Source organism: Vombatus ursinus, unplaced genomic scaffold (genome assembly GCF_900497805.2).
Source record: "Vombatus ursinus unplaced genomic scaffold, bare-nosed wombat genome assembly UNPS02009205.1, whole genome shotgun sequence".
NCBI classification, from domain to species: Eukaryota; Metazoa; Chordata; class Mammalia; order Diprotodontia; family Vombatidae; genus Vombatus; species Vombatus ursinus.
Window position 1 is genome coordinate 7650765 of NW_020948983.1, and position 27808 is coordinate 7678572.

At 40.2% G+C, this 27808-nt stretch overlaps 2 protein-coding genes across 2 annotated transcripts in view; one reads left to right on the forward strand and one right to left on the reverse strand.

Annotated features, from left to right (window-relative positions):
- Positions 1 to 7027, forward strand: part of NRAP (nebulin related anchoring protein) — an 84177-nt gene extending 77150 nt beyond the window's left edge. Inside the window, exons 38-41 of the mRNA XM_027852166.1 lie at positions 2900 to 3007; positions 4161 to 4472; positions 5990 to 6121; positions 6709 to 7027. Coding sequence (XP_027707967.1) covers positions 2900 to 3007; positions 4161 to 4472; positions 5990 to 6121; positions 6709 to 6912 — 756 coding nt within the window. The 3' untranslated portion in view covers positions 6913 to 7027. The remainder of the gene's footprint in view (positions 1 to 2899; positions 3008 to 4160; positions 4473 to 5989; positions 6122 to 6708) is intronic.
- Positions 7028 to 7063: 36 nt separating this feature from the next.
- The window catches only part of HABP2 (hyaluronan binding protein 2), a 55492-nt gene continuing 34747 nt past the window's right edge, over positions 7064 to 27808 (reverse strand). The window contains exons 4-13 of the mRNA XM_027852167.1: positions 27546 to 27653; positions 24376 to 24492; positions 21164 to 21283; positions 20457 to 20628; positions 19682 to 19779; positions 18613 to 18865; positions 17062 to 17204; positions 15546 to 15680; positions 11242 to 11378; positions 7064 to 7937 (exon numbers count right to left, since the gene is read on the reverse strand). Coding sequence (XP_027707968.1) covers positions 7773 to 7937; positions 11242 to 11378; positions 15546 to 15680; positions 17062 to 17204; positions 18613 to 18865; positions 19682 to 19779; positions 20457 to 20628; positions 21164 to 21283; positions 24376 to 24492; positions 27546 to 27653 — 1448 coding nt within the window. The 3' untranslated portion in view covers positions 7064 to 7772. The remainder of the gene's footprint in view (positions 7938 to 11241; positions 11379 to 15545; positions 15681 to 17061; positions 17205 to 18612; positions 18866 to 19681; positions 19780 to 20456; positions 20629 to 21163; positions 21284 to 24375; positions 24493 to 27545; positions 27654 to 27808) is intronic.

Sequence of the window (27808 nt, forward strand, 5' to 3'; positions counted from 1 at the left end):
TTGGAAACCAGGATAAAATAGGCAGCCCTTTGCAGGGGATTCTTAAGAAGGGGAGGCCCGCACAGGATCTTGAACATTTGCCTCTAGCGACCGCTACCAATCATCAGAGGCGGTGAACTGAAATTGCCAGCTGGGGAATGTGGCTATGGAGAACTCGTGAACCTCTTATGAAAGAGTACTTTTTGGGGGAGGCCATGTGGGGTGTGTACAATTGGATCAAGCACAGTACACGGAAGACTGTAGAGGGAAACTGACCTTCCTGGGCAAAGAAAGTCATTGATATTTGTAAGGCAGCAGAAATAACTAAAAATCAAATGGCTTTAATGTGTGAGGATGAGGACAAAACTGAGCATACTGTGATCAAGAAGAAGAGCGCCCAGGGTTCCCATCAAAGGACCCGCGCAATGTAAAGACTCCCAGTGGCAAGGCAAAAACCTCAACAGATTAAAAAAAGAGAGAGAGAAGGAGGTAGGAAATTATTACAACATAGCAAATAGTATACAGAGGGAAGTTACCCTGGGGGAAAGGGTGCCAGGAAAACAAATTGGGGGGGGTGTGAAGTTCTGGATTCCTGATCCCATTTGGAGCAAGCGTAGTTGGACCTTCTTTAACTAAGCAGGTATTATTAACTTAAGCCTTTAATTAAAAAAAAAAGTCCAGGTTATGGGGAAGACTAGAAATATGGGCACCTGGAGTTTTAGGCTGAGGGTGGGATGTCTAGGACCAATCTGAAGCGGACTTATATGCAGAATGTATCACCTCTGCAAAGAGCTGCCCCATTGAGTATGTATGAGGAGTCCTTGTGTAATCTCTGTGATAAAATCACTTCTCTCTAGGACTCAGTTGCTTCATTTGTAAAGTGAGGTCAGCACACTAAATGATGTCTACAGTTGGGCTGAGTGTATATGAACAGTTGTCATCTCCATGGTACTTCATGGTTATATAAGCCGCTTCACCCACCTTCTTATTTGATCATCATGGCAACCCTGTGAGATATGTACTGTGAGTGTTTTTGTCCACACTTTCCAGGTGAGGAAACTGAGGCTGAGAGATATGAAATGACTCCCTCAAGGTCACTTGGCTAGCAGGAGGAGGTATTTGAACTCAGGTCTCCCTGACTCTAAGTCCAGCATTTTAGCCACTCCGCCATGTTGTCTCTATAATGGCATGGTGGTAAAGAGTTTCCAGGTTCAGTAAAGTGAAAACCATTTTGCTTCCATTCTTTTCAGGAACCGTCTTGGTCAGACCATCTGAACAGGAGGTATAATGTAGAATGGTGTTCATTCTCTTTCTACCTCTTGTGGACCCCTGGCCCTTGACCTGGACTGTGGTATAGCTAATTCAGACATTTTGCCTTTCTGTATGCGTAGATAAGTGTGGTATGATCCACATGGATTTATATAGTTATATCCCCAACACTTGGCATAATCTTTGTCAGTTTGTTAGTAAATGCTAAATAGATGTTGGTCATTGGTATTAATGACGATGACTGTAACAGTACAGATCAGCCTTGGATTGTTTTGGTCGTCTCAAATAAATCGACCCAGCTAAAGACTTAGGGATGGTGCATAATGACATTACTTCTCCCGTTTCTCTGCACCACCTTCTCTGATCAATATTCTAAGACCCCTTGGGAAAATAAAACCCACTAGGACAAACCCCATTTTCAGGGGGCGAAACTAAAGGCCCCCTCCCCACGCAGCCCACCTAGGCCAGTGACCTGCCCTACCTGACTTCCAGAGCAGTCATCAGCAGAGCTAGGCTGAGGACACAGCTTTTCAATCTGCTAGGCTGATGGTCTAACAACTGTCTCCTGCTGCCTCCCTTCTCTGTGGATGGATAAAGGACAGCTATCCACTGAGATCTCCATGCGACACCTTTCATGGATCCCCTCAGTTATTTTTTGGGAGAGAAAAACCTCTTTAACACATGAAGGCTCTGAAGAGTTTGATGCCTATATTGGTGATGTGGAGCTCTACCTGAAGACCTCCTGAAGGAAATGATTACAAATACCTGGGGGGTGTGTAAGTACAACTTGAAAGGGAAAGAATGAAAGAGGACACTGATAGAGGAAGACATTAAATGCATGGGGCACATACTCAACCAGGGTTTTTGACAGTATATTAAATGCAAGTGAAGGCTCTTGCCTAGATGTTGGCACCAGGGGTGGAAACTAGATTTAGGGCACCTCAGAACAAAAATGAATTGTATGGCATCAAAGTCAAGCTGAATAGGTTCCCATAAAGCCAGAGGAGCTAATGAAAATACATATGCTGGGACATTAGGACCAAGATGTTGGAAAGGTTTGAAGAGTCGGGTTTTTTTCTTGCCTTGAAAATTTTCATTCTAATGTTCAGAGGCCACAAAGCCCAAGAGGCTATGTCAAAAGACCACATGGAGGGGTGTTATGGGTGATGAAGCCAGGCTAAGAGCTGGGAGACCTAGGTTCTATTTCTAACTAAAACTTGGGCAAATAAATTCACATCTCTGAGCCTCAGTTTTTTTTCATCTGTAAAAGGGGGAGAGTAATATTTGTGGCATCTCACAACAGAGTTATTTTATAGGTCAAATGTGAAAGACCTTTATAAACTATGGAATGATAATAATAATAATAATAATAATATATAAATGCTGATTGCAAAGTTTTACAGATTATCAAGGAGAACTTCAAAATGTTTTCCACAGAGTGGCTGCTCAATGAGTATTTGCTGAATGAATGACTTCAGGAGTGAACAAATTCTCAGAATGAAGCAGTGATTACTACTGTTGTCTGTGTTTAAAGGGTCCTGTTTAAAGTAACCACAAGGAAGGCATTTAGTACTTGAGATAAATTTATGTGGCACTTAAAACAACTTTTTCTCTCTCTCTCTCTCTCTCTCTTTTTCTTTCCTAACCTTAGAAAACATATAAGACCTCTTGGGAACAGATCCGAGCAGCTGGCTATGACTTCAGGCTGGATGCCATCCCTTTCCAGACTGCCAGAGCCTCTCGAGAGATTGCCAGTGATGTGAGGAACCCCAGCCCAAGCCTCTCCCTCTGCACCCACTGTCTCCGACTATGTAGCTTTACTGTGATTTGGAAACAGGCAGCTGGGACTCACAGAAAATAGTTCCCACTTGCTCCCTAGTTATATATCTCAGTGGAAACTGTTCTAGACCTTAGCCAGGAGTGGTTTGGAAGGGATGTAGTAAAAAAAAAAAAGTACATTCTTAAAAGAACCAATTAACAAGAAGCTAAATCATGAACTTTTTACCAAAAAAAAAGCCTCCTTCGAAGGGAACTCCGTGGGTTAGATCATTTAAAGCTGTACTGGGAAAAGCTCTTCCTTCTGGAGTCTTATATAGAAAGGAATAAGCATTTTATTTAGCACTGCTATGAGCCAGGCACTGTGATAAACACCTTTTTTTTTTTTTTTTTTTTGGCTAGGCAATGGGGTTAAGTGACTTGCCCAGGGTCACACGGCTAGTAAGTGTCAAGTGTCTGAGCCAGATTTGAACTCAGGTCCTCCTGACTCCAGGGCCAGTGCTTTATTCACTGTGCCACCTAGCTGTACCGACAAGCACTTTTTAAAAATAAATATTATCTTATTTATTTGGTTCTTACAACCACCCTGCAAGGTAGGTGCTGTTATTATCCCCATTTTGCGATTGAGGAAACTGAGGTAAATAGAGGTTACCTAAAACAGAGTAAACAGAGTTAAGTGACTTGCCTGGGGTCACATGTGTAGTAAGTCTTGGAGGCCAAGTTTGAACTTAGCTCTTCTTGACTCCAGGCCCAGCACTCTACCCTCTCTTCTATCTGTATCTATATTTATATATGTGATCTATACATATTTCTATACATGTAGAGATATAGGTATATATATGTGTGTGTGTCTATATCTATATATCTACATCTGTGTATATATATAGATATGTATTGATAGATATACAGATATGTATCTCTATAACTGTATCCATATTTGTATATCTATATGTCTCTCTCTATATACATATATATCTGGATATCTCTATCTATATAACTCTCTCTCTCTCTCTGCCTTGCTACCATGTATCATAGTGATTTGGAATCCACTGAGGTGGTCTGGCAGATAAGGGTGTCACCGAAGGAAACCTGAGTGCCTATGAACGAACAGTGAGCTCTCCCCTTCTTTCCTATAGTTCAGGTACAAAGAGGCCTTCCTGAGGGATCGGGGCCTCCAGATCGGCTACCGCAGCGTGGATGATGACCCAAGGACAAAGCACTTCCTCACCATGGGTAAACTCCAGAGCGACAATGAGTACAAAAGGGAATTCATCCAGAGTAGGCCCCGGTTCCAGAGCCGGATGGACCAGCCTGGGTTTATCCACGCCAAGAAGAGCCAGGAGCTGGCCAGTGATGTCAACTACAGACAGCACTTGCACCAGTACACCTGTGACCCAGAGCAACTCAACCTGAAGCATGCCCAGAGGGCCCACAAACTGCAAAGTGATGTGAGTCTGTGACTACAGGCTTCTCTCAGCCCTCTCATACCCTTTCGCTCTTTTCATAATCTCCAAAATCCAAAAGTAACAGAGGAATTTCTAACTTCTTTCACTCATTCTTCACCAACAAGGCACCAGCTGAAGCAGCATTAGGGTGGGGGTAGGGGGCCAGCGTAAGTGTACTTGTGGATAGAGCGCTGGACTGGGTATCAGGAAGGCTTGGGTTCAAAACCTATCTCTGACATTTACTAATTGTTGGATGACCCTGGACACGTGACAATCTCTCTCACTTTCCATATGTGTAAAATGAGGCTAGTAATAGCCGTTACTTTACAACATGGTTGTTGAGGGGTCAGATGAGCTGGTGTGGAGTCCTAGGTCTCGAGCTGGAAGGGGCCTTAGAAACCATTTAGTCTAAGCTCATTTTACAGAGGAGGAAACTGAGGTTCAAGGAAATGAAATTATTTGCCCAAAATTACATAGGGAGTAAGTGCCTGGGACAGGATTAGAACCCACTTCCTCTGACTCTAGGGTCAATAGAAATCTTCAGGCACTACTACTATCAATGTCAGCTCTGATTATTCTTTCATGAACAAGATTATGCTATAAATGGGTGATCAACTGACTGGCTTTATAGCAGGGCTTAAAAAATATTCCAATGGACCACATTTCAACCACAGTTTATAGTTGTTTTACTGGGGTTGGTTTCCAATGTTTTAATGCTGTTAATAAGAAATGACATGCTTCAGGGGAACATTACATGGAGTATAGTTCTGTATATTAACTACTGGATGCTGGGCAGTGTGAAACTTGAGCTGACGTATAAACATATAGAAAAAGGATTTTTACCTGTTTTTTGTGTCATGGACCCCTCTGGTGAAGCCTGTGGATCCCTTTCTCAGAATAACATTTTTAAATGCATAAAATGAAATACACACTATTACAAAGGAAATCAAAGTTTAAGGAAAATAAAATATACTTTTTTCCCCATCCAAGTTCATGGTCCTCCTGAAATCTATTTACAAACTCTTTGGGAATCCGTGGACCCCAGGATATGAACATCTGATATAGAGTATGATCACTGAAAGGAATTTTAGCGCTCATTCAGGCCAGCCACCCTTATTTTACAGAGGGAGAAATCAAGTCCCCAAATGGGAAAGCCATTGCCCAAAATTCTATGACTAGTAATGGCTAGAATAGAAGTATTCAGTTCTATGACAGAGGCAATATTAGAACTTAGGTCTCCTTACTTCCAACCCAATGTCCTTTCTCGCTGTCCCCTATTACAGTTAATTCCCCTAAAGGAAAGAGGGAAGGATGAGTACTATGAGGAACCTGTAGATCAGTATGTTATACTTTGGACATGAGGGATCTTTTCATTCAAAATGACATCCTTCACTGGCAAAAAAAGAAAATTCTTGACTCCCAGCTGCTTTTTTATATACTGTCTAACCCATTAAAATCACCCAAACCCCAGTGATGTTTTTCTTTCTCCACTCTGCCCCCCCACCCCACCCCCAATCCAGGTCAAGTATAAATCTGACTTGAACTTGACTAGAGGCATTGGCTGGACTCCTCCAGGCTCCTATAAAGTGGAAATGGCTAGAAGAGCAGCTGAACTGGCCAATGCCCGGGGCTCAAGATTTCAGGGTCCCCATGTAAGTATTTTGACTCAAACTTGCCTCAGCCTGTGGGGCAGCTGCAAAACCGCAAATTGCTTCTGGTTTCCTCTTCGGTTTATTTTGGGCAGTCACTCAAGAAACACGAAGCACCGCGCCAATAAGGTGCCTATTTTCCTGGGTCTGAGGTGACTGGGCATAGGAACCACAGCTTCAGCCTCCCACAGGGCGCCTCTCATGTTGTCCTCAAGAGGAAAACTGGGCGGCACCCCATCAATACTGAGCACCTGCAGCCTGAGTCTCCCCTTCTTCCACTTGCGCATCTATGTTGGTTGAAAGGGTCAGGGACTCTGCCACTGCAATGGCTTTTGTTTTGAGCTCTGCCTTCTTCAGAGTAAAGAGACTTTGTCCAAATGAGACGCTGGATTTTCCTTCTCCCTTCTCTTGCCTTAAGGGTTTTTGTTTTTTTGTTTTTCAGGTTTTTTGGGGGGGGGAAGGAGGTGGAGTGGAGAGGGGAGAGGGGAGAGGAGGGACATAGGAAAGGGGGAAGCAGTGAAAGTTATAGATGCTCCTGCGGCATCTTAGACTCTTCTTAGGAGGGCTTTGGGGTCTTTTCTTTTCCACAGGCAAGGACTGATCCCTCAGGGGAGGAGGACAATAACCAGGGGAATGTGAACCCAGATGCTACTGAGATTTTGCATGTAAAACGGAAGAAGGCCCATCAGCTTGTAAATGAGCAGCCTGCATGCAGAGTGTTTGACAAGGAAATTGGATATAGAAGTAGCCCCCATCCCCCCATCCCTCAGATCCCTCCAAAAGGGACATTTTAGATTCGTGAGGTTTGGAGGGCTGCCTAAGGTGCATGACAGTGCCCATCCCCTCCTCACCATTTCTGAAAATCAGCAGTATTACTAGGGTGTCTTTTTTTTTTTTAAACATTTTTGAACACGGTGTCACCATGAAATGAAATGTAGATCTTTATATTTTCAATTCAATATTTTAATAGCCTATATTGAATGTTGGTTCTGTCTAGCTCCTCATCCATGTGTGGTGCTGAATAAAAATGTTCAAACATGACCTGGGTCACTCTTCTCCATTCTGTAAGGGTCTGTGTTGTGACTGTTCTTGGGCTGGACCTATGCTTCAGGAATGATGCTTTCTAGACTACAAAGACATATGAACTAAAGAAAAAATCCTGAAGAACTTAGGGTCCCCTTCCATGATTCCCTTAGAAATGACAGAAAATAAGAGGGCAGGGAGAGTTACTGTGAAAATGCTGGCTAGGGTCATGGAGGACAAGACAAGCACAGTATAATTGGAGATGATTTCTGTTCAGCCACAGTGGAACTCTTTAAATTGCATGGCTATAACTAGAAGGGACTTTGGAGACCACACAATCCAACCCCCCCCCCCCAGATTGTGCAAATGAAGAAACCAAGGCCCAGAGAAAGGAAGTGATTTGCCCAAGACCAACACAACTAGTTAGTGGAAGAGTCAGGCCTAGAAAGTCGGTTTCTCGACTAATCTTGATCAATCCAATGCTCTTTCTTCCTCTCTGATTGTTTGCTTCTTGGGAGTGGACCTTCCTTGTTAGTTTCATCCAACAAGGCAATACTGTGATGAAGAGGAGGATAGAGATAAAGGTGTTGTAACTTGTGCCTTTATCAGCTGCTAGCTTAGGCACCATCTACTATGATCCAGATTCTTCTCGAATGGTGTCTTTGATCCAGTTGTGGTACTTGGTCACTAGAGTGTAGACTCCTGGTTTCTTTCCACATTTAAAGCCCCAGCTCACAATCCCATAGAGGTAATATTTACCATCCCTTTCACAGGTTAAAGGGCCACCAGAATCACCCTAGAGGAAAATAAGACAGTTAGCCTTGTAGTAAAAACAGAATTGTTTGTGGGGGTGTGCTCTGCCATGAAGGTGATGCCAAAGGTAAGAGGAAGGGAACGAGTAGTGATTCCTCTCAGTCCTAGGATAGGAGCAAAGAAACACTATATATTATCGCCTGGGTTCTGATCCCTACCCATGGCCCATTCCCTACTTCCTTTGCCTCAGACCCAACCACAGTCAAGGCTTCTTAACTATCCCTGTGGGTTGGTAGCTTCATGAGGCCATCCTGTTTGTGGCAATAGGGGATAGGGATGTAACGGATGATTCAAAATCATGGATGATCTAAAAACTCCACTTTGGTCATTAGCATCAATTTTCTAGAGCCTCATACTATACACAGCATAGCAACAGGACAGGAAAAATCCTTATGTAAATACAAGGAAGAGATATTGATATAATTAGGGCTAATATGGTAAAAATAGAAAGAGCACTTGACTTTGGTTGAATTTTCTACTTCACTACTTATTCATGTCTAGGGCAAAATTTTACTTTTCTGACCTTCAGTTTCCTCACTTCTGACCTGGAAATAATAGTACTTGCACAATCTACCTCACAAAGTTGATGTGAGGAAAGCACCATTAACCAACACATTATCCATGACTGACAGCATGGTGACATTTTATACCCACAGTCCCTCATCTCTCTCTAGTGAAAGGAGTGGGACATTTTTTTCATCTCCTCTCAGACCAAGTTTGGTCATTAAAATTATACATATTCTGTTTCATTTCATTGTTCTTTTGGCTCACATAATTGTGTATATTATTTTTCCTGGATTCAGTTCTTATGTCTTTTCAGGTTTTCTTGAATTCATATTTATCATTTTTTTTCAGTGCAGCAATATACAATTACTTATATTGTAACCTGTAACACATTGGTTTAATCATTCCTCAATCAGTGGACACCCACTTTGTTTCCATTTCTTTACTACCGCATTAGATGTTGCCTTGAATATTTGGTTTTATATGGCATAGTTCATTCTGTCTTTGACCTTCTTGGGGTATATGCCTAGCAGTAGATTCTCTGGGTCAAAACATATGGAAATTTTAGTCACCTTTCCGCCTGCATAATTATAAATAGTTTTCCACAATGGTTGGAACAATTCCCAGCTCTATCCTTTTTGTCAGTTTACTGGGTGTGCTTCCTCTTTTTTTCCATCACAAATTCTAAGATGGATATGTCACTTCCACCCAAAGTTCTGGGTTTCCTCCCCAGAAGCTAATTTTCTTTGTTCACCAGAATAGGTTTAGAACAACAGTTCCATTAATTGTTTCCTCTACCTTTTGAACCATGAAAATATCACTAGCAGAAGCCAAGAAATTATTAGCTTCTTTGTTTTTGCAAGAAATAAAAAGATCTATAAAGTATCTAGATAACTAAAGTTTCCTAATTGCATTTCATTCCTTGACTTCAGGCAAATATATTAAACAAAAAACAAAAAACTGACCAGCCCTTGTTACATGCACTCCATCCCTACCAAGGGAATTCTCATTCCTATATTTTAAGTAATGGCTCAGAAATACAAATCTTGCTCTTAGATATTATCTTAACAAGATTTTTAGTTCCCAAATTTGCTTTTCTCTTCTGAAGTCCTTCACTTCAGTTGCAATAGTGATGAAAATATCACCTGTCCTTCTAAGGTCTTCCATTTCTTGCCCAAGACTTTGTAACTCTTATCCATGCTTTCTGTTTTCTTTTTTTTTCCTGGCAGTATCCAAGAGAATTACCAGAAATGAGTGATAATATTCACAGATCTCTTCCCCAGATGAAAGGGACAGAGGAAGGGCATAGAATTTTAACTTAGCTTACCTATAGAGGGGAAGCCTGATTATGAATTTGATAGGGAAAAGTATTGATTTTAATGGGTATGATGAAGTTTGTGGAATATCTATGATGTTGAATTATCTCTTCTCTCCCCTTTAACATGGGCAAGGTGATTTTAGGATTTAAAGCTCATGGCTGATGACTGTGTCAGGGTGGAGTGGTAGAGATACAGAGTTGAGGGCAAATTGCACTATCCCCACACCTCCCTTTTATCCCCCCCACCAAGAAACTGAAACCTAGAGAAGGAAAATGACTATATTCAGATGAAATTGGGTTAAAACTGGCATTCAGGGAAACCTATAAAAGATAATAACAACTCTCAAGGATTGTCTGAGGAATATGAGGGCAAGAGATTGGGGAAGGTGTTTATAGGCTAATTTTATACATGTGACTCCCAGGTCCTTTTATTTTATTTTTTTTTAAACATAAGTTGCACTGACCGTTGCCCTTTCCTTGAGTCACAGCACAGTTTTATTAATGAAGCCTCATCTCCCCCTACCCCATTCAGGAAATGTGGCAATTAGAAGTGATTCTGAACACAAATAATTCAAAGTTAGCTACCCATACATATGCAAACAATAATTGTCAGGGCAAATTAGAGCCATAGAATGTTAAAAGGAAATGTGCCTTAATAAAATAGGATGCTGGGCTTGGAATTAGGTAGTGCTCAGTTCAAATTCTGCCTCAAATATTGTACCTAAAGTGCTTTGCAAACTTTCCATTACTATTTAGATATAATCTAGTCCAACCCCTTTATCGTACATAGGGAGAAACTGTGATTTAGGAATGCAGATGATATGCTTATGGTCACATAGTATATTAGTACCCCTCTAACTCTCAGCCCAGGGCTTGGTATACACTGAGACCTGTGGATTTTCATGGGACTTATAACAATGACATAAACAGTGTCATTAACTCCAAGCAGTATTGCTTGTTTATTCCATAACTTGTCATTACATGGATTCTGATATACTATTGTTCAAATGATTCTTGAAAGTGTTCAAATGTTCTTGAAACACAAAGATTATAAACTGAAATGACATGCTTAGCCTATGAGGATAATCACCATCCCATCCTTCAATGCAAGGGTTTTATGGAATTCATTGTATCTGTTGTTGCTCAGTTGTTTCAGTCATGCCCGACTCTATGTGACCCCATTTGGGATTTTCTTGGCAAAGATACCAGAGTGATTTGCCATTTCCTTCTCCAGCTCCTTTCACAGATGTGGAACTGAGGCAGACAGGATTAAGTGACTTACCCAGGGTCACACAGCTAGTGTGTGTCTGAGGCTGGATTTGAACTCAAGTCTTCTTGACTCCAGGTTTGGCACTCATATATCCTGCCACCTAGCTGCCCATTCTATCTATAGTACTACAAAATTTAATAAAAGACACCCTCCCAATCCCTCCCAACTAAATTGGATAAATGAAATGTAACATACTTGGCAGGAGTCCATCCCCTGTCTGCCTGCACAAATCATGGTATCATCGATCAAATTGTTATACTGGTTCGGAGCATTACAACGAGATTTGGCGATCAGTTGGACTTTAGCATCCAGGAGATGACGAGATGCTTTTCCTACATGAGAATAAAGGACAAATATTATTTTTGATGAAATATGGAAAATCTTACTACTATTAAGGTTATTGGAAGAAGTCACAAAATTTAGGTATAAAGGGAGAATTTTCCAAGAATCAGCAAGACTTCTGGAGGCTGTTAGACATGCTATCAAGCTAAGTCAATATGTTAATATTTCAAGAATCTGTAATTTCACTAGTCCAGAAACTCCCTCCAGTATAAAGCAGAAAGCAAACCCTCTATTACTTAGTAGATAAGTCTTAGGGAATTAATCACCTGGGACTGACAGAGGGCTTGTCCAAAGTCACACAGTTAGTAAATGTCAGAGGCAGAATTGGATTTAGGTCTTCCTGATTCCTCATCAAACACTTTATTCATGAAACTCTCCTCAAGATAAATAGCTCCACTCACCACTGCCCCTCAAATAAATCAGATTATCAACTTTCCAGAGTCATAATTTTCTTGTCAAAATATGGAAACCAGTTCACATTTTCATTGGCTTGTATTATCGGTCTCTGGATAAAAAGTGCCAAATAATCATTGTTGAGATCAATCATATTCAGAAAGATGAAGTAGAAAGGATGCTGAATTAGGAATTAGAACACTTAGGTTCAATATCTGACTCTGCCATTTGCTATCTATGTGACCTTAGGCAAATCATTTCACCTCTAGGCTTCAATTTTCTCATCTATAAAATGAGAGAACTAGATTAAATGGCCTTTAAGGGCTCTTCTTAAGCTAAAAAAATTAAATAAAAATTTTTCTTCATTTAACAAAAATTCGTTCTGTCCCCTACTCAGGCGAGAAAGAAAACCAGAACTCTTGTGACAAATATACTTTGTCAAGCAAAACAAAATCTGGCATTGGTCACATTCAAAATATATATATATATATATATATATATATATATATGTATTTTATTCCATACACTGAATTCATCAGCTGTCCAGAGGTGGGTAGCATGCTTCATTACTGGTCCTCTAGAATTGGGGTTGGTTATTGCATTAATCAGAATTCTTAAGTCGTAAAAGTTGTTTGTCTTTACAATGTTGTATAAATTATTTTCTAGGTTCTGCTCACTTCACTCTGCATCAAGTCATACAAGTCTTCCCAGGTTTCTCTGAAACCATCCTTTCAATCATTTTTACAGCATATTGGTATTCCATTTCATTAATATTCTATAATTTGTTCAGCCATTCCCAATTCATGGACACCCACTAGGTTTCCAATTCTCTATCACCACCCCCTTCTTCCTGCCCCCCACCTACCCACACATAGCTGTTCTAAATTTTTTTTGTTCATGCAGGGTCTTTTCCTCTTTCTTTTTTTCTCATTGGGTTTTGATACCACTAATAGGCAAACAGCTGGGTCAGAGGGTATGCACAAATCAGTGACTTTTGGGACATGATTCCAAATTGCTTTTCAGAATGGTTGAACCAATTCACAACTCCTAACAGTACATTAATGTGCCTGCCTTCCCATAGATTCTCCAACATTTCTTATTTTCTTAAGGTTGCCAAGAAAATATTTATAGAGCACTTAGCAAAACTTAGAGGGCTCTATAAATATTATTTCTTATTGATATTATTATTATCAATTAAAATTTTATGATTTGGGGAGGTCAAATAAATTTGTATCACTATTGAAACACTGCATATTTCAACTACATTGTAGTAAAGGCTCATTTAGACAGAGCATCGCACAGCTGAATGGTACCTTAGAGGTCATCTAGTTCATTAGGTTGTGAGCTTCCTAAGGAAGGGACCGTTTGTTGCTTCTTTTTGCCTGGAACATTTGTTGTTGTTGTTCAGTCGTTTCAGTCATGTCTGACTCTTTGTGACCCCATCTGGGGTTTTCTTGGGCGAGATACCAGAGTGGTTTGTCATTTCCTTCTCCAGCTCATTTTACAGATGAGGAAACTGAGGCAAACAGGGTTAAGTGACTTATCCAGAGTCACAAAGCTAGTAAGTATGTAAGGCTAGATTTGAACTCATGAAGCTAAGTCTTCCTGCTTCCAAGTCCAGTGTTCTATCCATTTCATACCTAGCTGCCCTGCCTAGAACATAGTAGACACTTAATAAATGCTCTTTCATTAATTACCTAGTGCAGTGGTATCCAAGTTTTTTTTTTTAATAGTGGGCCATATGATAAAAATTTTAAATACATGTGAACTGTGTGAACTTAATTATATACTTAATTACATTCAGCTTTAATTATAATTATAAATTGATCCAAGTCTGTTTAGCATGACATCTGATGCACAGTGGCAGGCAGATTGGGCCCTGTTGGACCACTCACTGTTGCATACTAGCTAATAAGACACCAATTTATTTTGCTAAAATTTTCAGGTAGTTTATAACCCAGTGTCAGTTGGTCTACATTTTGTATACATTTTTATAGATTAGGAAACTGACATTTAGAATGTTCCAAATGATTAACACAAAGTAACACACAAGAATGTGGATTTCCTGATTCTAAGGAAGGGGGAAGGAAGAAAGGAAGGAAATAAGCATTTATTAAGTACCTGCTATGTTCGAGGCACAATGCTAAGTGCTTTACAAATATTATTTCATTTGATCCTTGCAACAACACCCTGCGAGGTAAGTACTATGATTATCCTTTTCTAACAGTTGAGGAAACTGAGGCAGTTAGAAGTTAAGTAACTTACCCAGGGTCCCACAGATAGTTACTGAATTTGAGACTGAATTTGAACTCAGGTTTTCTTGACTCTAGGCCCTTCATCCTAACCACTATTCCACCTACCTACCTTTAGGCTAATTTTCCACCCATTATACTGTAATAACATTTAACCAGACTCTGGCAAACTAGAATTGTATATTACCCATTCACTTTTTCATTTAAAGAATATTTGTTGATATAAATTAAAATAACACAGTTCCTTGCCGCATAGTAGTTTGAGGTTTAGAAAATAGATGGTTTCGTTTTCTACTTTTAGAAGAAAGCAAAACATCATTAACACAGGAAGATACGAGGAGCCTATTAAAAACCAACAAGCCTTCTAACATATCCTTGGGTAAATACAGACCTATAACCTATACCTTCCACCTCCACAAAATTTCAGAATGACAACATTTCAGACATAGCTAGTCAAGTATATCACCTGGCAGAAAATTCTCTTTGCAAAAATATCCAACAAGTGGTTATCCAGTCTTTGTTTAAAGACCTCCAGTAAGAGAGAACCCACTCCTCCCCTAATCTTACTTTTGCATAGCTATAAATGGTATGTGGATAGCTAAGTGGCAAAGTGGATAGAATACCAGGCCTGGAGTCAGGAAGACTCATCTTCATGAGTCCAAATCTGACCTCAGACACTTAGTAGCTGTGTGACCCTGAACAAGTCACTTAACCTTGTTTGCCTCAGCTTGCTCGTCTGTAAAATGAGCTGGAGAAGGAAATGGTAAACCACTCCAGTATCTCTCCCCAGAACCCAAATGGAGTCTGGAAGAGTTGGACACAATTGAAATGACTACACAACGACAAAAAATGTTAGGAAGTTGTCTCTTACCTTAAGCTAAAATCTGGCTCTCTGCCACTTATAGCCCTGAATGTAATAAGGCAGGAAAGTTGCTTTTTTTTAAAATTGAGAAATATTTATGAAACAAAAATGGTTTTCTGGTTAGCACTGAATTAACCATTAAGTCAGTTAAATAGAACTCCCTCTTGGTCAATCATAGTGGTTAACCTGCAAATTATACATATGTTTTATTGTTATTCATTGATCCATTTAAACCTATTTCCATTTCAGTTAAATAAGGAAGAGATGGAGGGGGAGAAGAGAGGCAGGAAATCAATTTTCACTACATACCTAAAATATAAACTATGTCTGAAAACAATCCAATTTTTAGTTCTTGTCAAGTAACTGAAATGATACTCAAGACCCCTTTGTTCTGGAAAACAGATGGATCCACAGTACCATGAGAACAGTGCCCTCATTTTGAAACATAGACTAAGTTTGGGCAGAAGAGAGGAATAGCTTGTTTGAAAACTAACAATCTCTTTGAGTATCAATATTTTCATTTCAATTTTTGGATGAGAGATTCTATCTTTTAAGGCTTAACGTTTTGTCCCCGAGAACACTTGTTTAATTGAACTGCGAGCATGTGGACTTAGCAGGGAGAAACAGCGTTTATTCATTGAGAACCTTACCTGTTGATGTAACTCCCCACCCAGAAATGTAGCATTCTGTCTGAGAAGGAAATGGTACCTCAGCTATGCATGCCGTCTTTACATACTTAGATTCCAGAGCACAGTGGCCATTCACCGGCTTTAATTTGAGCAAAGCTAGACAACAAAGAAAGGAAGAAATGATAAGCTGCTACGGAACCTTGTTGGTCAGAGATTTGTCCATTTCAGCCTGTTAGGAAAGAGAGGTGGGTAGAAATATCTGAATTTTATTGTCCATGTCTGTCTATAGTCAATCCTAAGAAGTACGGAGTTGCTTCATTCATATGTTTGTTGATGATTTTGTGAGGAATAATAGGGACATAATAACAACAAACATCGCTATAGTGTTTTATGATACATTATCTCATTTGGTTCTTACAACTCATGTTTTCATACCATTTTATAGTCACTCAGAGAGATTAAGTGATAATCAGACGGAATTCAAACCTCGGTCTCTGCTGTTTCTAAGTTCAATACCCTTTTCACAATTACACTCTGCCAGTGTGTAGAATCAGAAGTGTCAGGGAAACCCTCGTTTAGCAGATGATTGAATATGCAATTTGATTTTAAAAAGTCCTCAAGATATAATGCTTTCCATATATTTTTTCCACCTATTTGGTTGAGGCCTGAAATATCTTAGTGCTGGTATTATTTGTTTAGCCTAATTCGTATCAGTCATTACCACTTTAGCATAAGTTAATTTCAGATCACCTGAGGCCTAAAGTTTCAGAGAGTTCCAGAGCAGAGAACTAAGAGTTCATGCCCAAAGACAAATTTTACCCTAAAATCAACTGAATGGTAGGTGGGAAGACTGGCTGCACCCTAGTCTCGCTGTGATAGCTAATTTTGAGGTTTATCTTCAATACAATCAAACTATCTTTATCCTCCAATACTCCCCTCTCCTGTACCTGGCACCCGAGTAAGCTCCCAAACCCCCTATAGAATGAAGTGAGGAAGCCTGGTGTTGGAACCTCAGGGCAGCTAAAATATAAATTAACTTCAGCTGCTGCCCAGGTACCACTGGGAAAATTTTGTCTCATTCCCTGGTCCCCAGATCAGATCACCTCAAGACTGCAGCCAGGACCCATGGGAGGGTAGGATCTGTTTTTGGGGGTAGTGACCAGTGAGTAAGAACACCATATCACTCTTTTTCATTCTGGATAAAGCAGAGTAAATAAATGCATGGATGGGTAAAGATCTGCATCTCCCAGGGATTGATCTGCATTGATACAGGTTGCTTCCTCACTGGGAGTTGCTTAAAACAATAAAATCATGGGCTAAATCCCCCTTCCCCACCCCCCCCAAAAAAAGAAACCCTTAAGAACATAGGCATCACTTTATAAAGGTTCCCTAAGAGCTAAAAAGCATTGGAATAAATGTGGAATAGAAATTTATAGACTTTACAATGTTTACAATTGGTAAGAGCCTTCTAAAATCTTCTAGATCCAAGCACCCAGGAAAATATGCCCAGGAATGACCCATAATAAAAGACACTTGCCAATATCATTATAAGGAATTTCATCGTCATCTTGGTAATCTGGGTGGACAAGTATCTTCTCCACCTTAAATTTCTGCTCATGGGGTTCAGACTTCATCAGGTCTTGTTTACCAAGAACAACCCGTACTTCTTTGGCTTTTAACCTGTAAGAGCAACATTAGAAAGAGGATAGAAGGTTAAACATTTGTTATGTATATGTTACATATAATATTTGTTATTTGGAAAACCAGACGGGGTTAGGCAAATTGTTCAGTTATATGAGGAATAAGTGGCAAAACCAGGATTCAGACTCAGTTCTTTTACTCCAGTATATCATGCTACCTCCCATGTATCTGAGTTGGAGGATTTTCTAGTTGGAGTTTGTGTATTCCTGAATGCAGCAATGTCCCAGTGTACTGACATTCCCAACCAACCAAAGTTGTCCTTGGTGCCATTCTCCCCATGCAATCCTTTATCTCCCCCTAGTTTCAAGACCCATAGCCTTCTCCTTTTTTCCTATCAGAACTTTCTCTTTCTTTCCTAGATCCTCCTCCATTATTAAAATTTGCCATCATCTTTAGGGATTTACAAGGTAAGGGCTAATTGATTTGATAAAAGAGTCCCACAGCAGGTGATAAACTGTTCTATTCCCAGGTAACACACATGCAGTTAATAACAGGGTCTTTCTGCAAAGGGCCGACTATTCTTGGGGAGAGGTGCCACCATCAAATTTTATTACACTGGCAACTGTCTATGGATAGGACAGACCAGTCTTGATCTTTATCAAATTCCAGAGTTGGGATGGTTTCCTTTTGGGAAAGTAAAACCTCCTTTTTTGAGAGCGATTTTTATAATTCTGAGTCAAGTAAGTAATGTAAAAGGACTCAATGTATAAGGTGGGGACTGATTAGTCTTGGAGCTCTGATTAGAATAATGCCAGGATATGGGGATCAGACTGCTTTTCTACAGTGGCTTTGGAAGATCTCTTTCCTAAATCATGTGTCCTCAGTGGCTACTAAGGATTCTACCCAGCAGAATAGAACAAAAGGATGTAACTAATGCAAAGTGTTTTTAAAACCATCAAGCAAGGCCAATATACCTCAATAAGGAATTTTTTCTTGGAGAAGAAACCTGTATGTCAAGAAGCCATAAATCTGGGGCAGCTAGATGGCACAACGGATAGAGCACCGGCCCTGAAGTCAGGAGGACCTGAGTTCAAATTCGGCCTCAGACCAAACACTTGACATTTACTAGCTGTGTGACCCTGGGCAAGTCACTTAATCCCAATTGCCTAATAATAATAATAAAAAGAATTTTAAAAAAAGAAGCCATAAATCTGTTGCTGAATGATAACATTTCCACAATGCTTTAAGATTAACAGAGCATCTTCCTTACAACACTCTGAGGTACAAAATGCAAGCATCATTTCCCCCATTATACAGATAAGGAAACTGAGGCCTATAGAAATTAAGTTGCTTGCCCATGATCACCCAGCAGGTAAAGTTCAGGGCCCTGGACCCCTTCTTGGTTTTTGGTTATGGAAAGGTGACCATTCCTACATCTTGAACTTACATTACACAGTGTGCAGCAGTGAGAACCCAACAGGGTTCAATCAGTGTACCCCCACACAAGTGCCCATTGGGCGTTGAGATAGTAAGTGGCACAGACACTTGGAGAGATGCCTGCCAGGGGTGTTTGCCTGGAGTACTCTTGAAACCCCCATAGATCCTTTTGAATTTTGCATTTATCTCTGGCAACCCACAGGTGCTGAACATTTGACTTGAAGTGATGAGCTCAGTGGGCCTCCATGGGAACTCGAAGACATCTGTGGCAACAGAGTGAAGACAGAATCTGAATAACATCACAAGCACTTGCCCTCTGCCAGTCCCATCTTTTTTCGTCCAAGAAGAATTCAGGGTATGAAATCAACCAGCATAGATCCAGTATAGCACTGGGACAATGCTATGGAATGTACTCTGCCACCTGCAGCTGCTGCTCTGTTGACTTACGGCCTGGATCTAGGATCCAGGTTGGGTTTGGGGAGGCAGGGAATGAAGGGGGTTTGGGGGTAGGGGGATTACTGGTCAGGGAGGAGCGGCTAATCATAGCCTCTTTTTTGCTTTGTTGACCATAGCTACTCCTCCTCTTTCTTTTCCTCCTCTTCCTTCTCTTCCTCCTCCTCTTTTTTCTTGTTCTCTGTTCTTCTTTTTCTGTCTCTTGTCTGTCTCTCTCCCTTCAGATATGAAATTTTTGCCTTTCTTTGTATTCCCAGTGCCAGCACTGTCTAACACATAGTAAGCACTTATTAAGTGATTGTTGCTTGATTGACTAGATTATCTCAAGAGACTTTTTTTCTTATACCTTTAAAATGATAGTTTATTTTTTTATTTTTGAAGTAACAAGAATTATAAAAAATTAATCCATTACTCCTATCCTTCTAACTTTGAGATTCGGTGATTCTATGATCCCTGGAATCCACCCTTTGATTAAAGACCTCTAATGAGGGAAAAATGCAACTGGAAGAGACAATCACTAAGATCTCTTCCTGCTGTAAGATCCTCTTCTCTGGATATTATATATGTATATATGTATATACACACATAACCAAATGTCTATTTATTCAGACTTCTACCTGCCTTACCTGAGGTTGAGCAAGAGGTGACATCACAGGACTCCCAAATCACTGTTTTCTTGTCCAATTGAGTGAAGCACCAAGGGCTTTTGTCACCATCTGGATTCCTGAAAAGAATGCATCCCAATAGGAACTGGCCAAACAACCCTTTGAACAAGACCAGATCTGCCTAGTTCCTATTTTAGTTACTAGAATCTTAGGGTTGGAGGATGACCATAGAAATAATCCAGACTCCTAACCCAGTACATAAATCCCCTCTCCAGAATCCCTCTGGTATCATCATCCCACCTCTACCAGAAGACCCTTACATTATGGGATGGAGAAAAGGAGGCTAGACTGTTGAAAGGGGAATCACAATCTCTCTCCCTTTTCAGCCAGCATGAGGAGCTCACCCCCATGATTTCTACTGTCTTTCTGAGAGTTCCTACAAACATGCTATAGAAAATTAAAGAGTGGCAGAATAATAATAATAATAATAATAATAAGCATTTATATAATATCTACTATGTGCCAGGCTCTTTACTAAATACTTCCATTGTCTCTTTTGATTTTTCACAAGAACCCTGTGTAGTAGGTGCTATTATTGTTCTCATTTGACAGTTGAAGAAACTGAGGCAAATAGAAGCTAAGGGATTTGCCCAAGATCACACAGCTAGTGTCTCAGAACAAATTTGACCTTAGGTCTTCCTGACTCTAGGCCCAGCTGCTATCCACTATAAGAATAAGAGGGTAGAGAAGAATAATAGCTCTTAATCATAGAGACAGATGATAAAACCTCTTTTACCTGCAATAGTTGTGTTCACCAATACCATGGACTTTGGCATCCTCCATAAATACATTATAAGCCTCATCTAAGAGAAGGTGAGAGTTCCAGGGAAGACAAGTGTTGTGGTTAATTGTCTTGCTGACTTTCCCTCGGTAGTTGAAGCCATTGCCTTCGTAACAGTCTTCAGGACCTCCAAGAAAGAAGACAAATATAGGAAAACAATCATCCCTTCATCCCTCACCTGGGGAAGGGGCTGGGTATTTGCCAGGCAGCTGGTGGCAATGGAGTAATTTTTCTCCTGTGAATTTTTGCTACCCTGAGTGCCAATGACAATGTCTCAGAAAGTAGATGGGTTGAATTTCCAATCCTCCCTCCAAGGTTTAGAAATAGCTGTAATATGTGGAGAACTGGCCATGAATGAGTTCAGGATGACTGGAGCCCTAGTGGCCCAAAGTAATAATCATGTAAACATGATGAGAATCATATTCAAGTCTAGTTGAGTTTGGTCTCTACACAGAATTGATCAAATCAGATATCAATCACATTTGTGATTTCTATTCTAAAAAGGTAGAAATAGCAGATGCAGACATTGCAAGGAATTACAAGCCCTAAGGACTAGAACTGGATCACATTTTAAGTAAACTCAGATACCAATGAGACATACTGGCTGCTTCCCAGGAATGTTGTTTGGCTCTCTTGGTCTTGGATGTAGGAAGTGATCATACCTATTTCACATAATTTTCCTCTGAATCCTTCGGGACAGCTACATGTAAATTTGGATCTCCTCCTATTCCTTCTGCAGATACCTCCATTCTTACAGGGATTTGGTCTACATGCTGGAAAGACTGTCAAAAAGGAAAGTGGAGTCGATGAGTTCCTTCATAAAGAGAATACACAGCCTTGGAATTGAAAGGAAGATAGTTTCTCCTGGCCTATACACCCAGATTATATATTTTAGTGACGAGGAAAGACAAATCACCGTAATGTTTGTTGCTGCCTACAATAGCAGCTGTGGTTCATTCTAAGGGATGGGGAGGCATGGCTATTGCCGAAGGGTTTAAGTTTATGGGGATATAATATTAATTTATGTTTTTTTGGTCCTACTCTTAAGCAAGTGGTGGTGCTCTCTAACAAGATTCCTTCTCTTGACTCAGAACATTGGCTAATCTCTATATTGTCTTATGGTTTATACTCTTACCTCTGATATTCTAGTATGGTTAGAAGGCCCTTTAACTGCCCCTTAAGTACCCTCTGGGGTTGACCTTTGTTAGGAAGGATAGTTTGGTTCTCTACCCATGGGCCCTACCTAAGAGTAAATGGAAAAGGACATACCTGCTTCATTTCATTAACTGAGCCAGCTAGGGCCAAATACTGAAAAGATTTAGAGTTGGAAGTGACCTTAGAAACTTCCTAGTCTAGCCCCTTCATTTTAGCCTCTCCTTTTCCTAACTTTCCAATTACTGTCTAGGATACCACCACCTTCCAGTCAACCTAGACTTGTGACCTATATGCCATCTTCAATTCCTCTGTTACCCTCCTAACCCCAAATCCATCTTCTATGAGAAACTTTTCCCGAGTCCCCTTAATTCTAGTGCCTTCCTTCCGTTGATTGTCTCCAGTCCAACTTACATTTGGTTGTTTGTACATAGTTGTTTGCATGTTGCCTCTCCCATTAGACTGAGTTCCTTGGGAGTAGAGGCTGTCTTTTGACTTTCTTTAGACAGCTAAATAGCTCAGTAAATAAAGCTCTAGCCCCAAGATCACACAGGCAATGAAGAATAGAACCAGCATTCATACTCATATCCTCCGTGAGTGTCCCCCTAAAAGTCTGACCCGGATCCTCTTCTCTGATCTCTCTATACTATCTCACTTGAAGATCTCATCGGTTCCCATGGATTCAACTATCATTTCCATTCTCAGGTCTATATACTGAGTACTAGACTCTTTCTTGAACTCCAGTTCTCTCATGGGCATCCTAATTAGATATTTCATAGATATTTAAAACTTAATACTCCCAAAATATCATTATCTTTCCACCTCCAAATCCCCTCCTTTTCTGAATTTGCCTGTTACTTGCCAAAGGAACTACCATCTTTCCAGTCATCCAGATCAGTAACCTAGGGTGTCATCCTTGCCTCCTCATTCACATACATCCCACACATGCAATCTGTTGCCAAGTCTTGTCATTTCTACCTTCACATAAACATCTTTCAGCTCCTTCTCTCCATTCACAAGGTAACCACCCTAGTTCAGGCTTTGATCACCTCTAGCCTGGACTATGAAAACAGCTTCTCAGTTATTCTCCTTGCTTTAAATCTCTTCCTATTCTATCTTCCAGTTGCTCAAATGATTTTCCTAGAGTATGGGTTTGACCATGTCACCTCCCTACTCGATAAACTCCATTGGCTCCCTATTACCTTCAAGATCAAATATAAAATCCTTTGTTTGACTTTTAAACACCTTCACAACCTGTCCCTCCCTACCTTTCCAAGCTTATTATTCTTTAGTATCTAATTTATTATCCAGTGACACTAGCTTTATTACAGTTACTTATACCATATACTCCATCTCCCAATTCCATGCCTTTTCACTTGCCCTATGACTGGAAAGCCCTGCCCTGTGACCTTCACTTCCTCACTTCCCTGGCCTCCTTCAAGGCTCAGTTCAAATACCACTTTTGTAAGAGGCCTTCCCAGGTCTCCCTCTCTTTCCTCTCTTCCTCCTCCTACCCAGTATATCAACTATGAAACTGCCTCCCATTTACATGAAATTTATATCTAGCATGTTTACAATTATTTGCATGTTGTCTCCCCCATTAGAATGTGAGTTCCTTGAGGTCAGGAACCATGTTTTTACCTTTCATTTTGTCCCTTAGCCTGTCTCATAGTAAGCACTTAATACATGGATGTTGACTGTCAGGAATTCAATCAGTCAACATCACTGACTGAGCATTTACTATATACATACAGTCTTGAACACTTGAGAGGGATACTGAGGAAATTAATGAAATTGACTCTGCCCTTAGGGTTTTTATAGTTTAATTGAGGAGATAGCCACACGTGCCCAAATACAAGAGTTTGGAACACTTAGGAAGTGACAATGAATACTTCCATGCAAAAAGAATACATAAACAGGGGAAATGGAAAGAAAATTAAGGCAAGTTTCCTGGAGGGAGGGAGTTTTGAACTGATGTCTTTGGGAAAAAAAGGTATAGGGTGATTGTATACCCTGAAGATTCTTATTAAATATTAATGAAATATTATTGAATGACAACCTAAAATACCAGGCCCTTGGAGGCTATTGCTTCCTTGCTCATCCAGGAAAGAGGAGACTTCCAAATTCCCATTTGCTTTGTCTCACAACTGTTATCGTTTAATATCTATTGAATAACTACAAGACCTGTCCGTAGACGGCTCCAATTCAATAATATAATAAACATGTAGTAAGCACCTGCTCCAAGTGAGTCAATTGACTGGGTGCTGTGTTAGAGATATGAAGATGGTAACAAAACAGTTTCTGTCTTCAGGGAGTTTGTCTTCTATTAGGGGATGCAACATGCTCACTGAGAAGTAGAAACAAGGTAATTCAGGGAGGGCGACAGAGTCCCAACGGCTCAAGGTATGGAAATACTTCCTAGAGAAGGTGACACGTGAGATGTATTAAAGGAAGCTAGAGATCCTGGGAATCAGAAGTAAGTATATTTCAGACATAGGGGAATGCCTTTTTAAAAGCTTAGAGACTGAAAAGTGAATGTTTTTTTAGTTCAGTAAACAGCAAAAAGGCCAGACTTTGAAAGAAGAGTAATGCAAAATAAGTCTGGAAAGGTAGGCTGGAGCCATATTAGGAAAGATCTTGCCCTCTATACACAGTGACAACCACGTCTAAATATAAGGTCAGCCTAAATAGGTTTTCTCCCCTACTCCCACCTATGACTTACCTTTTGAACAGTTTGGACCCCAATATGGATGGTTACAGGCACATTTGTAATAGGGTGGAGTCTGGATAATGAGACATTCTCCTCTGACACAATGATTTCTCTGGCATGTGTTTTGTACTACAACAGATAAGTAGGAAAGGGGGAGAAATTCAATTCAATAAGTATTTATTAAGCACCTACTATGTACCATGCACTGTGCTCAGCATTGGGAATACAAAAATGAAAAATGCCTGGTCCTGCCTTCAAGCAGCTTAAAATAAAAAAGGAAATTAAATCTATAACTGATATCTAATAGGAAAAACAAAAAACAAAAAGACCATAACATTGATTTGGGTGCATTTTTCTCACTGTGCTGCCCTTTATCTATAAATACAGTAACACTCAACCTTTGCTTTGACTCGAAGCTCTAGTAGAAATGATGGGCTTCCCCAAACCATCCTTCCTTCATCTCTTTGGGGAATAACAGCTTTCATTTATGAGGTGGTCAGAGTGAACTAAGTAGAGTCTGTGGCTTTAGAAGAGAGCATTCTCTGCATGAAATGAACTTGTATATGTGAGATTTGAACCTCCAAGTTTGGCTTTTTTCCCCTTCACCCAGCTATTTTCTCAATAAATAGTCAGGAAATTATATATTTATTAAGCATCTACTATGTGTCAGGCACTGTGCTAAGCTCTGGGGATACAAAAGAGGCAAAAGACAGTCCCTGCCCACAAGGAGCTTACACTCTAATAGGGGAACAACATGCAAAAAAATACACACACACACACACAAAGCAAGCTGTATGCAGGATAAATAAGAAATAATTAACAGAAAGAAGGCACTAGGTTTAAGACAGATTGGGAAAGGCTTAATGTAGAAAGTAGGATTTAAGTAGGGACTTAAAGGAAGCCAGGGTGGTCAGTAGTCAGAGAGGAGAAGGGAGAGCATTCCAGACTTGAGGGACAGCCAGGGAAGATGCCCTGAGATTAGAGATGAATGTCTTCTTCTTGGAACAGTCAGGCGGCTAGGATGCTTGGATCGAAGAGTACCTGTCTGGGAGTAAGATCTAAGAAGACTGGAAAGGTAGGAGGGGGCTAGGTTATGATGGACTTTGAATACCAAAAAGAGCACTATTTAATCCTGAAGAATATAGGAGGCTACTAGAGTTTTTTGAGGAGGGGGTGACATGGTCAGATCTGTGGGGGCGAAACTTGAGGCAAGCAGACCCACCAGCAGCTTTTGCAATAAGCCAGGTGACAGGTGATGAAAGCCTGTACCAGAAAGGTGGCGGTTTCAGAGGACAGAAGGGGGCCTATATAAGAGATGGTGCAAAGGTGAAATTGACAGGCTTTGTCAACAGATTGGTTGGGGGGGTTGAGAAATAGTGAGGGTTGGTCCAGGAAAACTCCTACGTTGTGAGCTTGAGGGACTGGGAAAGATGGTGTTATTATTCTCTAGGTAGGGAAGAAGGTTTAGGGAGAAAGATAATGAGTTAAGTTTCAGAAATACTGAATTTAAGATGTCTACTGGACATCTGATTTGAAATGTCTAGAAGGTAGTTGGAGAAGTGAGATTGGAGGTCAGCAGAGAGTTTGGGGCAGTATAATAGATTTGAGAACAATAAGCATAGAGATGGTAATTAAATCCCTGGGAGTTGATGAGATCATCAAGTGAAGTAATATAGAAGGAGAAGAGAGCCGAGGCCAGAACCCAGGGTACAGTTATGGTTAGAAGACACGAACTAGATGAGGATCCAGCAAAGGAGACAGAGAAGGAGAGGCCAGATGAGTAGGAGAACCAGTGGTGTCTTGAAAAGCTAGAGAGAAGAGAGTATCAAAGAAGAGGGAGTGGTCAGCAGTGTCAAGTCTACAGAGAGGACAAGGACAATGAGGGTTGTGACGAGGGCATTAGATTTGGTAACTAGGAAATCATTAGTAACTTTGGAGAGAGCAGTTTCGATGGAATGATAAGGTCAGAAGCCAGATTGTAAGGGGTTAAGAAGAGAGTAAGAGGAGAGAAAGGGGGGGCCACTTATTGTAGCCTGTCTTTTCCAGGAGTTTAGCTACAAAGGGAAGAAGAGATATAGGATGATAGTTCATGAGAATGGAAGGATCAAGTGAGGGCTTTTTCAGGATAGGGAAGACATAGGCATGTCAATTTGTGCCTTCACCAATGAGTTAACTGAAATGTAGTATTTAGGGGTTCAAATATCATAAATAATTATGGAATGGAGAGTTTTAAGATTATCTAGTTCATGTATGTTTGTTAAAAGGGCTTTGTTTTTATTTTCTTTTTTTCTAATGGGATGTGAGGTGGAAGGACAAGAGGAGATTGGCATAGGGTAGGAAAAAAAGATACAAAAGGGAGTGATTGAAGCATTTTTTTAAAAAGAAATGCAGAAAAGAGAATAAAAAGGCCAGAAAGAAGCACAGAGAAACAGGATAGCTTTGAAAGCTATGGTTTGAATTTGTTATTGATTTAAAAATAAATGTAAGTTGTATATAATAAAATCTGCAGTTTTGTATGTAAATCTCTTTTTCTTCCACTGTATGAATGGAAATGCCAATTTTATTTGGTGTATGTTAAATTCAGAATAAATATTTATTTTAAAAAATTACCTGAACTGTAACCACTGAAGTAAGAAGAGTTTCAGGTAATAATTGCTCATGTTTCTGTAGCACTTTAAAGTCTACAAAATACTTTCCTTACAAAAACACCATGGGGGACTTCCCACAAGTGTTATCATCCTCATTTTGTAGATGAGGAAACAGTCTTGGAAATGAGGATCGAGTTATGTTCATACAGCTAGCAAGGTGCGGAGCCAGGATTCAGACCCTGGTCTCCCAACTCCAGGTTGAGTGCTTTGTCTGCTTCTGGGGTCTGCTATTAATTCATGGTGTGACTTTGGAAGAATCATTTCCCACTTCCTTATGTTCCTCCCCTTACATCTTCCATCACAGCCTTAGTTCTCCAACTAGAATCTTTCTAAAGTCCCATCTAACTCCAGAATCCTTTGTCGGAATAAGTACAGATGCAAATTTAGCTCCTCCTTCCAAGGCCAGTTTGGCCCATTTCTTTATAATCCAGGGAACAGGTTGAGGATGGGGGTGAAGGGTGGAGTCTGGGAGCAGTATATGTTTCCTTTTCAGTGTGAGAGATTCAAAAGCAAAATCTAGAAAAACACACTCACCTGTTTGACATTTTCCCCCAGTGAATGGGGCAGGGCAGTTACATTTGAAGCTGTCTCCTTTTATAACACAGTCACCACCGTGCCTGCAAGGATTGGGCTGGCATGGATCTGTAGTATTTAGAAAGTAGAGAATGTTTGCAGTGGTTGCTGATAAATCAAGCAAGCAACTGATATTTACTAATGTATTCTCTTATATACCAAATGATATTTTACACATAAAATCATTAATAAAAGGCATTTATTAAAACAGTAGCAAGGTAAAT